The sequence below is a fragment of the Cyprinodon tularosa genome, unplaced genomic scaffold (assembly GCF_016077235.1).
Source record: "Cyprinodon tularosa strain WSP-4 unplaced genomic scaffold, ASM1607723v1 ctg126, whole genome shotgun sequence".
Classification (NCBI taxonomy): domain Eukaryota; kingdom Metazoa; phylum Chordata; class Actinopteri; order Cyprinodontiformes; family Cyprinodontidae; genus Cyprinodon; species Cyprinodon tularosa.
The window spans coordinates 91129-105457 of record NW_024038070.1 but is presented as its reverse complement, the minus strand read 5'-3'; the positions used below and the strand labels follow the sequence as shown (position 1 = coordinate 105457).

Genomic DNA, 14329 nt, shown 5'->3' with positions numbered 1-14329 from the left:
GGATTTACAGCTGATATTTAATTGAGATATATATTTGACTCTGGAAAAAAAAAACAGTAATGCACAAAAACATTTGAATCCAGACAAAAAATAGGCTATATCTAACCTTATGGAGCATGGTGAGTATTTGCTCATATACAGGCTCCTACAGTAACAGACACAACACATTTCTTGTATCAGATCTTAGCTTAAATGAGTTCAACAAATCCTGTTTGCGACCAGATTGGTTTACTGAGTTGAGAATTGATAACTACTCAGAAGAAAGGGGTTGAGGCAACTTGGATGCTAGATGCTGTTGGATTTTCTGGGAAAAATGAGGACGTGCCAGGAAATATAAAACATCTGTGGGCAGCAGGCAGAGTACAGGTGGAATGTACTTGAAGATTGGTAATCGAAATTTTGGTTTTGGTTTGTTAACACTTTAGTGCAAAGGTTAGTTCTACTCAGACCAGATATCTTTCTGCAAACTTGGGCTTTAGGAAAGAGTTCAATTTGGTGAAATGTTCTCCAGAGGAAGAGGAGAGGAAAACCAAGAAAAAATACTTGGCTTGATTCTTCCATTAAAGGTTTTATCAGCATCTGTTGAAAAATCTTCATAAACCCTTTCAGGCAGACGTTGATAATCGAGGTCCAAAAAGTAAAAACCCTTTCTAGTTTTCCTTCATCCTGTTCATTCAACCAGGTGATCAGCCCCTGTGTTTTTGTGGAGATAGAAATGCAAATGGTTGGGACTAATCTCTGTAGAGCTTTTTTTCCTTTCTGGGCCTTGATTATCCACCTATGCGTGCACGAAAAAAATTATTCTCTAAGGACACACTGCCTTGGCCCCTCCCATAGCTGCAAATCTGGCACTACAGACACATAGGCCCTGTTTAACCTGCAAGCAAATTTGACCCACATCTGACCTTTGGAGTCAAGTGGTCGGGTTAGGGTATTTAAAACAACCACACATTAATATATGGTCTTGAAGCTGACTTGCATCTGATCTTTAAGAGTTTAACTTTAGTGGGAACAACCAATAGATGTCAAATCTGTCGATGTTAGATGATGACCCAAGTACAGGGACAGAGGCAGCTGATGTTTTGGAGATTTATTGTTGGAAATGGCAAGAGCAGAACTAATCCAGAGTGAACAGGCACAGAAATCAGATAAAAGAACAACACAGGAGGTAATGAAGACAATCCAGCGAAGACACACTGCAGAGGAAGAGTATATATATATATATATATATATATATATATATATATATATATATATATATATATATATATATATATATATATATATATATATATATACTACTCAAAAAATTGAAGGAACGCTTTGTAATGAGAGTATAGCATCAAGTTAATTAAACTTCTGGGATATTGATTTGGTCAGGTAAGTAGCAGAGGGGGTTGTTAATCAGTTTCAACTGCTTTGGTGTTAATGAAATTAACAACAGGTGCACTAGAGGGGCAACAACGAGACAGCCATCAAAACAGAAAGGGTTTTACAGGTGGAGGCCATAAACATTTTTTCCCCTCCTGATCTTTTCTGACTCTTTTTCACCAGTTTTGCATTTGGCTAGGGTCACTGTCACTACTGTTAGCATGAGGTGCTACCTGGACCCTACAAAGGTTGCACAGACAATCCAACTCCTCCAGGATGGCACATCAATATGTGCCATTGCCAGAAGGTTTGCTGTGTCTCCCAGCACAATCTCAAGAGACCAGAGGAGATTCCAGGAGACAGGCAGTTACTCCAGGAGAGCTGGACAGGGCCGTAGAAGGTCTACAACCCATCAGAAGGACCGATATCTGCTCCTTTGTGCAAGGAGCACTGCCAGAGCCCTACAAAATGACCTACAGCAGGCCACTGGTATGAATGTCTCTTTTTTGAGCAGTGTACAATGAGGACGAAACTAACAGGACATTGAACGGAGTAATTATCTGAGTTGGAGCAGGTGTGCAGAGAAAAACTTAAAAAAAAAACGGAAGGAAGGTGACAATAGGGGGCAAAAGAGAGTGACAGGAAAATAAAAGGGCTGTGGCCAAAACACAGAACTATCGCACTTTTCTACTTGTTGTAGTAGCTCATGCTCCTCACGCTCATACTTGACAGGTTGTTGTTTTTCTTACTTTTTTCACCTTACCTGGAGTTGGAATGGTGTCTGAGTTGAGCCAGATGCCGATCACTTCCACAAAATCCATCTTGAATACAAAGCTTCAATTTGCTAGGTGCACAATATGGCGGCCACTAACTTCCAGTCACAGGGTGTGATGCTTGGGACTACCTGTTGCTTCCCGGTCCTGCCAATCAACTTGGAATGTTGTCAGAGAAAGCTAGCAGGTGGAGAGAAAATGTTTGTGCGGTGTCCAAAAAAAGAGATTTGGCAATCAATGGGTTGGAGGATCATAACTACATTGTGTCATACCGAAATATACGTGTTCTCCACGGTACGATTCATATGTCTTATATCTTTGATGCTACTGAAGTGCATCCAGTTGTGTCTACAGATGCGTCTGATGCTTGTGTTGCTGCTGTGTTCGATGGCAGGGTGGCTCTGTTATATTTGCTGTGATGTAAAAAGTAGTTTTAATATATTTTTATGCAAGAAAGTGCACCTAAAACATAATCTGTGCAGTCAGTTCATCAAGATTACGATCCTGCCTTTAAATATTTTGCTGTCGGAGCCGCGTAGACCCCCATATATTGGTGGTAGGCTGTCACTTGGAATCCACAGCAGCAGCCTCCTTAGGCCTCTTTAGGCCAGGTGGCCTATTTGGTTTTTTCCCTACTGTTTGTCGTGGCTGGAATGTATGTAATAAAAAGTGCAGGCACCAGAATAATAAAATCAAGCATATTTTGCTTCCAGGTTTCAACATGTTAAGTTAATTCAGACATTAATAAAATGTTTCAGAGGAGTGATCATAGCAATCTTAAGCAGGAGTGCTGTGTCTGTCTCCCTGCTAGCTCCCAGATCAGCTTCTAAGATTTGTTGATGTGGTGTGTCAAACAGTAAAAGTTCAATTTTCCCAACTTTTGCAGCTGCTCTTTGTGAAGCATATCACGCACCTCAGATTCTCAGAAGTTCATGAGGCCCTGCTTCAGCTGCTCAGATGCATCAAGATGTCTTTATGCGTGTCAGCCATTGACCATGATTATTGTGTTTCAGCAGTAACTGGGGAAAGAAAAAAAATGAGTCCCTGCAGTGATAAGTTGAGTTGGCTCACATTTAAATCGAGCCGCTGCAACTCAGGACGTGTTTTTATCTGGGGCGCTTTACCAGCTCAGATGACCAGATTCGCCACTATACCAGTTAAGCTTGTATTTTGTATTCTGTATTTAGCTAAAATAACAAGTGCATTTAGTATTCAAAGTTAAGTCAGTGTTTTCAACCAAAACTATGCATATCGAGCTCACAGCTAAGTTGCTCTTTGGGGGTGTGAGATTCATTCAAATCAAAGTTGTGTGGTGGGATAATAAAGCCCCAATCAAGCGAATAATGTTGTTAATAGATACTTTACGCAGGTCCTGAAGACAGCGGGTGTAAAACTGTGGTTATGGTTTTCAGCCAGTGAACAACACACATAAGATTGGTGAAGTACATGTACAGTGCATGGTGCAACCTTGTTGTAAAAAAAAAAAATGAAAAATAAGCAAGAAAGTGTTTTACAAATAGTAATATTTTATTGAGCAGAGAAAAAAAAATTCTGACATCCTTGAAAGTATTTATGTATTGTATCTGATTAGGTTCTATTAGATACAGGTAAACATTGTGATACCAGTGGAATGTCAAAGAAAAAAATGGATCCATAAACAAGGAAGAAAAATAATGAGTGTAAAGGTATGCATGGTTAAGGTTAAGAAATCTAACTAAAATCACCAATCTAATAATTCTCACCATAAACCATTGTCTATGTTCTTAGCTTCTTAGCCAGATACTAGATTTACAACAACTAAGTCTTCCATTTACATAACTCACTCTTCTGTCTGCAAATCCTAAAATCTTTAATCTTTCAATGTGAGTTCTGTCTGCTTTTTGATGTGATTGTATCTGGTCTCACCAAGCCAAGACTTGATTATGAGTTTCCTTAAAGTCAAATATGAAAGAAAACATTTTGAGGCATTTGAAAACAAGGATGCAGTGTGAGTTGGGACTTTCTGCTTAGATACTCTTCAGAGGAAAGTCGTTACTTGATCTCAATACTGTGGATGCGAGCTTCTCCATCAAAGCTGATGACTGAGTACTTCTCAGCACCCATGCGGTTGGGGAAGTTGATCGTTGAGCCATCTGATAAGGTCACAACAAACCCAGCTGAGGTGAATTCAATGATGATCTAAGTTTCAAAGGGAAAATAAAATAAAGGTTAGCATCAAAATTAAGTGAACAGATTTTTTTTTTTTTTTTTTTTGCAGCCATAATGCAAACCTTAAACTCCTCTCCCTGCTGGAAAGGAAAGCCTCCATCCCGAACCTCCTCACACCAGTTGCCTCCTTCATAAGAGTTGCAGACAACAGCATTCTCGTCTCCATGGGCGTTAAAACGAGCATTTATATGCATGGTGACGTCCTGCTCATCAGGACCGATATTCACGGCGAAACTACAGGTTCGGGAAAAAAAAAGGTATGCATGAAATTTTACCATCATAATAAGTTGTGTACATGAATATGTCTACTTTTGAGACTAAACTTTCATTTTTGAAAAAGCATACAGCCGAAGTCGCTTTGAACTTTTCTGAGTCAGGTCTTTAGTTATGCTGATATACAGTAGGCTTAGTGCAGAAGGATTAATCAACCGCTTTTCTCTTCCACCATTTCCATTGTGCTACTTTGAACATATGCAAACTTTAGCATAAATGCTGTCAGTAACATTTTTCCAGCTTATTTTTTTTTGTTAAATATAGTCCTGTTCCTATTCAAATTTGCATCTTTCCTAACGAAGCTATGAACAACTCTCTCATAAAACTTGATTTCTTTGCTTTGTATATCTTTTTAGGCACACTTTCAATAGAAAAGCCTGAGAGCAGGGCTTTTATTATAGATGCATTCTTCCTGGACAGATGCACTAACAGCACTATTGCCACTTTTTAATTTCTCTCCTTTCTGTAAGTTCAACAAAATGCAAAATGCTTGGGCCCTTTTGTATTTAACCTCGTCTTTGTGATCGACTGCACTAGTTTTTTTTATTTATTCTTTATATTAAAAATAAACTAGTGGCCTAGTGTTTAGGGCATATAGCTTGGAACCCTGAGGTTGTGAGTTTGAAACCTAGTCTCATGTACTGCCACTTTTGGTCCCCGGGCGCCCCACATTGGCAGCCCACTGCTCCCCAATGCAGAGGTAAATTGAGATCAATAAAGTTCAATTATTATTATGAATATATCCGTTTCCACAGCAACGATGGTTCCTTTTTCACTCTGTTTAGAGGCTTTATTAAGATAAGGGATTAATACATGGTCACTCATGATAGAGTTGCATTATCTTGTTACTTGTCAGATTATGATCAAATAAATCTGACAGTACTGTGCAAGCATTTTAATAGACTGTTTCTCATTAGATCGGAATCTTCTTAATAAACTGTAGCAGAATGAACCAGATTAAGTTAAATTGAATGTTAATAAGATTAAATAGTAGAAAAACTGGACATAAATCACTATGTTTTCCCTGAACAGAGCAAAACATTAAATTTGTTGTATTTATCAGAAAGGAGTATTTGTGTCTCTATATTTTCCCCTGATGTATCTGAAACAACAAGACCCAGAATCCAAGTGGATGGGAGTGATTGTGTAAGTCTCATAAGTCCATTTGTGGTGTGGTAGGCCTCATCTTTAAATGGGGTAACCTGGGATTGAATCCTAGTAGCAGTAGGGCATCCTAAGTAATATCTCTGCCAAGTCTATGTTCAAGTTGTCACTTGCCTAAAGGAGCATCTACCTCCCTCACTTCAGTCTTAAGACTTCATTGCAGTCGGGATAATCACATGATACTGCAACCTTTTAAAATCCCATGACAATAACTTTTTTTGCAAATGTTAAGCAAATTTTTAATGTTATCTGAATTTGATATTGATAACATGAGTCTTAGACACAGCAGCATTGGTAAATGTATTTAAATACTTACTTTGTAGAATCAGGTTTAGCTACTCCAACAATAGTCAACGTTTGTCCGACTTTGAAGGACATATTCTTGATGATCATTCCCTGTGCACAATTGGAAAGGAAGGGTAGTTAGACATTATTTTGTTCCATAGTAATACTGCACAGGCCTACGTTTCTGCCTCCACATATCTGAGGCAAAAAAGTAGGCCTGAGGTTGTTCCAATCCACCTCTCCACATGTGTCTTCAATTACAATCCCATCAACTGGCTGGACAAAGACTTCAATGTTCTTTGGCTTCACTGTTGCCAAGGAAAGTTTTGCATACTGCCAGCTCGGACAGAAACAGTAGATGCTGCAAATCAATAAGCCCTGACTGCTGTTATTCTCAGTTATACTTTCCTCTGGAGGAAACCGCAGTAGAATGCTAACTGCACAGTAGAACAAAAAACCAAATATACAATTTAGTTGTAGTTGTTGCGACTGGGATGAGCCACAATCAGGAACGTATACTTCTGTTGGTGTTTATTTACTCTGAGGTCTTTAAGATTTATCCACACGGAACTGACTTAAAGTATACCTTATAGGTAATATGTGATACATATAGCATGCCATTAAATATCCAGACATAGCTTTTCTAGTTGATTCTGTGGCGTTTCAGCTTAAAGGGAGGAATTTCTTTACAAGGAAAGATTGCTGAATCCAATGCAATCATAATATATTGCGTAAATTAGTTCCTCGTTATCTCAGAGTTAACATGTACAGTAATGAACTTAAAAGGATAACAACTAATCCTAAATACGAAAACAACATTTATTAGTAAACTGACTGGTCAAGAGGAGGCAAATTTGTATAGCAAGGGCTATACATTCTCTTAACATGACAGGGCCTCTGTTAGGCATGTGTCATAATTATCACAGAGGTTTGAATGATATGAGATTAGTTTTGGATAGGTATTAGACTGATGTCATCCCTCTGTAATCTGCAACCTGCTAGTGTTTAATACTTTATATGGCTTCATTAGTTTCAGAAATTACACAAGAAGAAGATGTGACTGCAAATGCAAAACTTTTAACATATTTAGGGGGACAAATAATTAAGGGTTTCACTTTAGAAACTCTTTAATTCCACTACAAAAGAAAAGCTATATAGTGCCCTACATATATCATATATCACATAATATTACAGCCATAAACTTAAGTTTTATGGATCAGAAGTAGGAAATAGTTTTATAAGTTAAAGGAAACAGTAGATGACTTTCAGTGTTTCACTAAAACAATTCTGAAAAGTGTAAAAGGCCATTGTCGTTGAACATTTTCCTCCATGATTATTATTATTTTATCAAGTTTTGCTCAAAAGGTTTTTGCATTATCAATATTTTGTCTTATGCCAAAGTGCATGCTGCCCTTTGGCATCTTTTTAAATCTTTCTCAACTGATTGTGTTTAATAAATTTTAGTCAGAGGATAATTACAATCTACTTCTACCAAGGCCAGCTGATGTTGATAATGGACTGGTTTAGGCTAGAAACAGCTTACTGTCTCTAGAGCGTATGTACCTCTACTCTGTGGTGTATTAATTTATGTTCACACCCTCCTTTGATGTTTTTTGCTTTTGCGAACAGGATCTGACCTGCCAGAATGAATCTGTGATGCAGCTGAAGGACACTTGGTCAGCCTGAAGACTGCTTTAGTACACCTATGTTGAAACAAGGAGAGTCCTGATACCTCATGACTTCCACCCAATCCGATCTGAACCGAAATAATAGGTGTTACAGATTCTCTGAACCCTTTTAAGGCTCATTAACCATTATCTCCTAACGCTTATTTTATTTTGCAGGGTTTGTGGAGTGGGAGCATCAGCCTTACCATGTTAGAAAGGGACAGTGGGCTATTGTTGGTCTATTTGCAACAATATGACCAAGTAGGATTAGGTCTGTTGGTAATAATAGGACTGTAAGTTATGCAAAAAAGGCGATGGAAAAATAAGTCATGTAAATATGCCAGTAGCCACACTGGAAAAACGATCTAGAAATAAGTAAAAATATCCTAAATATAGTGTATTTATCCTTTATTTGAGTAGGTAAATGTGATGGTTTGCCAATGGAATGATTATTTGTACTCTTAAAATTAGATAATTAGATATTATGCACTTGGAATAAGACAATACAATTGTTTTTTCTTATTTTAAGTGTAAATTGTCCTGTTCCATTGGCAAAATGTCTCTTTTACCTCCTAAGTCCAAGAAAAATTCACTTATTTTAAGAAAAAATTACTTATCTAGATTTCAATTTTTTTCCAGTGCAAAATTCCGATCAAATTTAGCAGGGTTGTTAAAAAAATTGTAATCTGACTGAATCGGGTGGTATATGCCAGGGGACATCCAATAGGCATGCAACACTTGTAAGGATCGAGTTATTCTGGGTGAGGAAAGCTGACCTAAGTCTGCATGTATGCTCCATGTGCGCTTTGAGAGGCTGCATTCTATTGAGAATTATCCATCTGGTATGTTTACGTGACATATTTTTAGGTTGATCTGACATTTTATTTCAATTATTTATGTCAACATACATTGCAGTCTTATTTAGTTTTGAGTCTGTATCATCATCATTATCGCTAACTTAATTTATAAAGCAGTTCAACAACAGCCAAAGCTGAAACAAAGAGCTGTAGATCAAAGATAAAAGAACAATGAAATAGAGAAACCTTACAATCAGTTGATAAGCTAAACATACATATGTACATACGTAGAATAAAATAATCAAATATGACAGCAACAAATAGATGAAATTAATAAAAGGTGATATAAGAGAAATTAAAAGAAAAATAAAGTAAAATCAAGTCTGGGGTTGGGTTGAAAGCCAATTTGTAAAGATGTTTTAAAGTTTTTAGATGGGTTTTAAAAATGGATTGTGAAGAACACAATAAATGCAGTTTATTTTGGCAGCTAACGACTGATTTTCAATTCCATGTCACAGTTAGGACAGAAGCCTCATTCTGCCAACATAAAGTCCTGATGAAAATATATTAAAATCTGAGGCTATAATGTCACAGTATGGACAAAAATAAGTTTTAAATATCACGTACCCAAGTACCAGTAAGCATACATTTTTGATATGATTTTCTTTAATATTATTTTATCCAGATCATCACCAAAATAATCAATAATGAAAAGGCCTTCTTTTATATCTGCTTATTCAGAAGACACCTGAGTTAATAAAAAGGTTAATGCTATTAAAACTATTTTATCATTAAGTATGTCATACCACCATATATTGCATCATCATTATCATTATTAGAGGAACTCTATGAGAATATTAACACCAGACTTTTTTTTTAAGGTGTAATTGCATAGCAGGATCCCTAATTTGGTTGCAGGGACTGAAGTGAATATTTTGCCCATAAAAGGTAGATAAAGAGAAACCACCATCGTTCAAAAGGTGAATGCAGTAGAAGATTCAATGCAAGGATCAATCGTTAGATTATAGATTTGCAAGACTCAGTTACATGAGCTGACAAAAAAAGGCAAACATCAGCTAATATGCCATTAACATCACTTAAGACTGCAGCACTTATTAAGTACAGCTGTGTTACAGTTGCATGAGTTCACAAATGTTGGTAAAATATACTTACTTTCATCATCTTTGCAGATAAAGTCAGTCAGATAGAGCTGAGAAAAAGGGAGAGTGCTGCAGGGCAGTGGCTCAGCGTCTCTGCACTCAGACAGATGACTATGTACAATGCAGAGTGGGAGGTCCCTCCCACTGAGTGACGCCCTGCTCAGAATACACACTGCTGCCCCTGGTCACCAGCAGGCCTGCTTAACCTTCAAAATAGCAGTTTAAAGATTACTGCAAGCCTGAGTAAAGTTCAGTAAATTGATAGATAAGCTGCTGATTTTAAGTTAGTACTTTAAAAGTGGTGGAGTTCAGAATGCCTGTGTAAGAGGGAACACTGCCCAGTCATGGACAAAAATAGAAATGCATTTGTCACCAGGGAGACTGCTAAATATTTAGAACAAGCAGCTGCCTTGATAATCACTAACTTACAGTATGATCACATGGCAAGTAGAATTTCCAAAAAAGTTTTTTTTTCTATTCCTTCACAGAAAAGTAAGAGGGAGTTTGCATAAATGAGTTGCAAGCGGCTGTATGCATTTTCAGCTGAATGACTTAAACTGCCATCATTACTCCAACATGGCAAAAGACACACATGGCTCACAGAATATTACAACCTGACATTTTCCTGTTAATATGAAGAAAAGAAGAAACTTGTGAAATTAAGCATTTTCTTCTTCTTATGCAACTCACCCACCCCACATTTTCCTGTTCCAAGTCTTAACAGAAGGTTGGGCTTATCTGTAAAATAGTCATGTGCCTTATGTGCAAAAACATTCATTCTATTTCTTCATTCTAACATTCATTCTAAGCAGCTGTTCCAAACGCTGCAGGTCCGAATCCTCCTGAGTGATGCCCGACTTTACACGAGTGAATAAAGTGAATATGATTGGTTAATTATCAAGGTGGCAGGATTGTTGTGTCGGAAGGTTCGCAAGCATGCACCTACGATGACACTTTAAGACCCCCCCACACACCCCCACCCCCCGCATGATTTCTAAGTAGAAGAACTCGCAACATAACAGGGTGTTCAAATACTTATTTTCCTCACTGTATATATCATAAGTTAACAGATGAGATGCACAAGTGTAAAGAAAAAAACATCTTTTTTATACAAACTTTTAAAAGACATGTATTGGACAAAAGGCATTGCCTCTATATTGATTCATGTACATTATATGAAAGCCAAAGATTTGTGTACAATAATATTGCAGTAACATTTAAAAAGAGATCAATTATATTCCGTTATTGTCCTTATTTTAATGCTGAACTTTTGAAATAAACAGTTGATTCCAGCTGAACATAAAAATTCTCTCCAATTATCTTTTCGTTTTCTATTTTAATGCAGCAACTGCATCCATAACTGGAAAAAAGGTAACAGAGACTGAAGATTTGTTGAAAACAATTTTATTTTTCTGAAGCCAGATTTGAATGATATCTATATCTGCTTCCAACAAGTTATACATTTATGTATAACTTATGATTCCATTATAAGCATTGAAAGCCAGCAGCAGTTGCAGAAAACATTTGGCAATATGTGTATGAGGTCAGCATTTCTAACTGACTTATGGTTTACTTGACCTCAATGCTAATAATGTGAGCGTCCTCCGTAAAGCTGAAAAAGGTGTACTTGTTTGCACCCAGATGGTTTGGGAAGTTGATTGTAGAACTGTCGCATAGTTTCATCATGAACCCCGTCTGTGTGAACTGAATGACGATCTGAGGTAGTGAGAAGAGCAGTAATATAAAAATAAAAATTTGGGATCACAGTAAGAATTTTACATAAAATGACAAGCCTCTCACACCTTGAATTCTTTTCCCTGCTGGAAAGGGAAGCACTCATGATTCTGCTCATCACTCCAAGTGCCGTCACGGTAACAGTTGCAGACAATGGCATTTCTCTTTCCTTCCCAGTTAAAACGAGGGTTGAGGTGGATAGCCAAGTTCTCTGCATCCAGCCCTATGTTAACTGCAAAGCTATAGAGAAAAACATAGACAGTAAAAAATAAATAAATAAATCACCACAAAAAACAAAGAAAGTCATATTTCGTGCATTAAAAGTAAAATGGTCACTTCTTCATGCTTAGAAACAACATTCCACGTCTGACTCAAGATGATCATTGGCCAGCATTTATATAGTGCCTTTTTTAAGTCAGGGGACACTAAAGCACTTCACACTATATTCGGTCCTTCACTCACACATACACACTATTGGTCGCAAGTTACTGGAGCCTCGGGGTCCACTGCCATACAGAGGTACAATCAGTAGGAAATGCAGGAGAAGTGTCACAACGACACAGAGCCGGTGCTGAGGTTAGACCCCGGTAAGCTCCTGCATTCAGCACCCTGATATCTACAGTGATGTCACTAATTCTCCTGATCTGCTGCTAAGGATGAGAAAAATGTAAGAATTAAAAAATAATTAAATTCAATCTTTCCAGTTATTTCTTCATTCATGCTCTTTGATGTTAATTTAGAAGAAAAAATAGCAAAAAAAGGAGAGAGCTTAAGGAGAAAATGTGCAGACTTGATGATCGAAGAGTCAAAGAAAACTTTACTTACGTTCCGGCGTCAGGTTTGCAGACACCGGTAACAGTCATGGTTTGTCCAACTTTAAAAGACATGTTCCTTACTTCCATACCCTATGAAAATGGAGATATGTCAATTATGGGGATGATCACAATCCTACTTCATAATGTGGCATTACAAATTCAACTTAAGGTAGCATCACATAAACACTTCAATATCCTTTCTCTTTTTAATCAGAAAAGCCTTAAGTGTTACTAAAATTAACACTTTTTGGGAACTAATGCAACTGTTTGCCTTAAAAAAAATCTGCCATAGCAATACATTTCTAATTCAAAACATGACTAAACAATGAATTTAATAAATTAAATTAACCATTTTTAAGAATACTCACCTTACTCATCTTTGCAGATGCGGAATATAAAACCAGATAGTACTGTGAAGAACTGAGTACTGTGCACAGCTATTGTGTTTCTGCCTCAGCTTCTCCAGGTAAATATACAGTAGAGTATGGGAGGAGCCAATAAACTGGTTAGCAACCTGGCGACCAGTATCACAACAACAATGGCGCCGTTGCTGCTCATGCTACTCACCCTGCTGTCGGGCTTACAACAGAATCTTCTTCTTCTGGAATATCTCCAGGAAGAACAGAGCAATATCGACGACATACACTATATTGCCAAAAGTATTTGCTCACCTGCCTTGACTCACATATGAGCTTAAGTGACATCCCGTTCCTAATCCATAGGGTTCAATATGACGTCGGTCCACCCTTTGCAGCTAGAACAGCTTCAACTCTTCTGGGAAGGCTGTCCACAAGGTTTAGGAGTGTGTTTATGGGAATTTTTGACCATTCTTCCAGAAGCGCATTTGTGAGGTCGCACACTGATGTTGGACGAGAAGGCCTGGCTCTCAGTCTCCGCTCTAATTCATCCCAAAGGTGTTCTATCGGGTTGAGGTCAGGACTCTGTGCAGGCCAGTCAAGTTCATCCACACCAGACTCTGTCATCCATGTCTTTATGGACCTTGCTTTGTGCACTGGTGCACAGTCATGTTGGAAGAGGAAGGGGCCAGCTCCAAACTGTTCCCACAAAGTTGGCAGCATGGAATTGTCCAAAATGTCTTGGTATGCTGAAGCATTCAGAGTTCCTTTCACTGGAACTAAGGGGCCAAGCCCAGCTCCTGAAAAACAACCCCACACCATAATCCCCCCTCCACCAAACTTTACACTTGGCACAATGCAGTCAGACAAGTACCGTTCTCCTGGCAACCGCCAAACCCAGACCCGTCCATCAGATTGCCAGATGGAGAAGCGCGATTCGTCACTCCAGAGAACGCGTCTCCACTGCTCTAGAGTCCAGTGGCGGCGTGCTTTACACCACCGCATCCGACGCTTTGCATTGCACTTGGTGATGTATGGCTTGGATGCAGCTGCTCGACCATGGAAACCCATTCCATGAAGCTCTCTGCGCACTGTTCTTGAGCTAATCTGAAGGCCACATGAAGTTTGGAGGTCTGTAGTGATTGACTCTGCAGAAAGTTGGCGACCTCTTCGCACTATGCGCGTCAGCATCCGCTGACCCTGCTCCGTCAGTTTACGTGGCCTACCACTTCGTGGCTGAGTTGCTGTCGTTCCCAAACACTTCCATTTTCTTATAATACAGCTGACAGTTGACTGTGGAATATTTAGGAGCGAGGAAATTTCACGACTGGATTTGTTGCACAGGTGGCATCCTATCACAGTTCCACGCTGGAATTCACTGAGCTCCTGAGAGCGACCCATTCTTTCACAAATGTTTGTAAAAACAGTCTGCATGCCTAGGTGCTTGAATTTATACACCTGTGGCCATGGAAGTGATTGGAACACCTGATTCCAATAATTTGGATGGGTGAGCAAATACTTTTGGCAATATAGTGTAGTTCAGCACCTGAATTTGACTTAACCACGAAAATGGACCCGCAGGGCAACCATGTATAAATATTAGTGCGCATGCCCAACATTTCGTCGCTTATTTTTGCTTTGGCACCACAGCGCCACTTACAGGCCTGGCATACATTTTGCAACGTTTTCATGCATTCGTGTGGACGCTCACATTTATTTTACGTCT

The 14329-nt window shown here is 38.5% G+C and overlaps 2 protein-coding genes across 2 annotated transcripts; both read right to left on the bottom strand.

The window, feature by feature from the left end:
• Nucleotides 1-3650: 3650 nt before the first annotated feature.
• Nucleotides 3651-9868, bottom strand: lgals2a (lectin, galactoside-binding, soluble, 2a). The gene is made up of 4 exons (XM_038276618.1): nt 9712-9868; nt 6106-6185; nt 4415-4586; nt 3651-4322 (listed from the first exon to the last, which is right to left on the bottom strand). Exons 1-4 carry the CDS (start codon nt 9718-9720, stop codon nt 4176-4178), a joined length of 408 nt encoding a protein of 135 aa, XP_038132546.1. The 5' UTR covers nt 9721-9868; the 3' UTR covers nt 3651-4175.
• Nucleotides 9869-11086: 1218 nt separating this feature from the next.
• LOC119777699 (beta-galactoside-binding lectin-like) lies at nt 11087-12746 on the bottom strand. Its single transcript, XM_038276691.1, has 4 exons — nt 12616-12746; nt 12258-12337; nt 11501-11672; nt 11087-11414 (listed from the first exon to the last, which is right to left on the bottom strand). Exons 1-4 carry the CDS (start codon nt 12622-12624, stop codon nt 11268-11270), a joined length of 408 nt encoding a protein of 135 aa, XP_038132619.1. The 5' UTR covers nt 12625-12746; the 3' UTR covers nt 11087-11267.
• Between the last annotated feature and the right edge of the window lie 1583 nt (nt 12747-14329).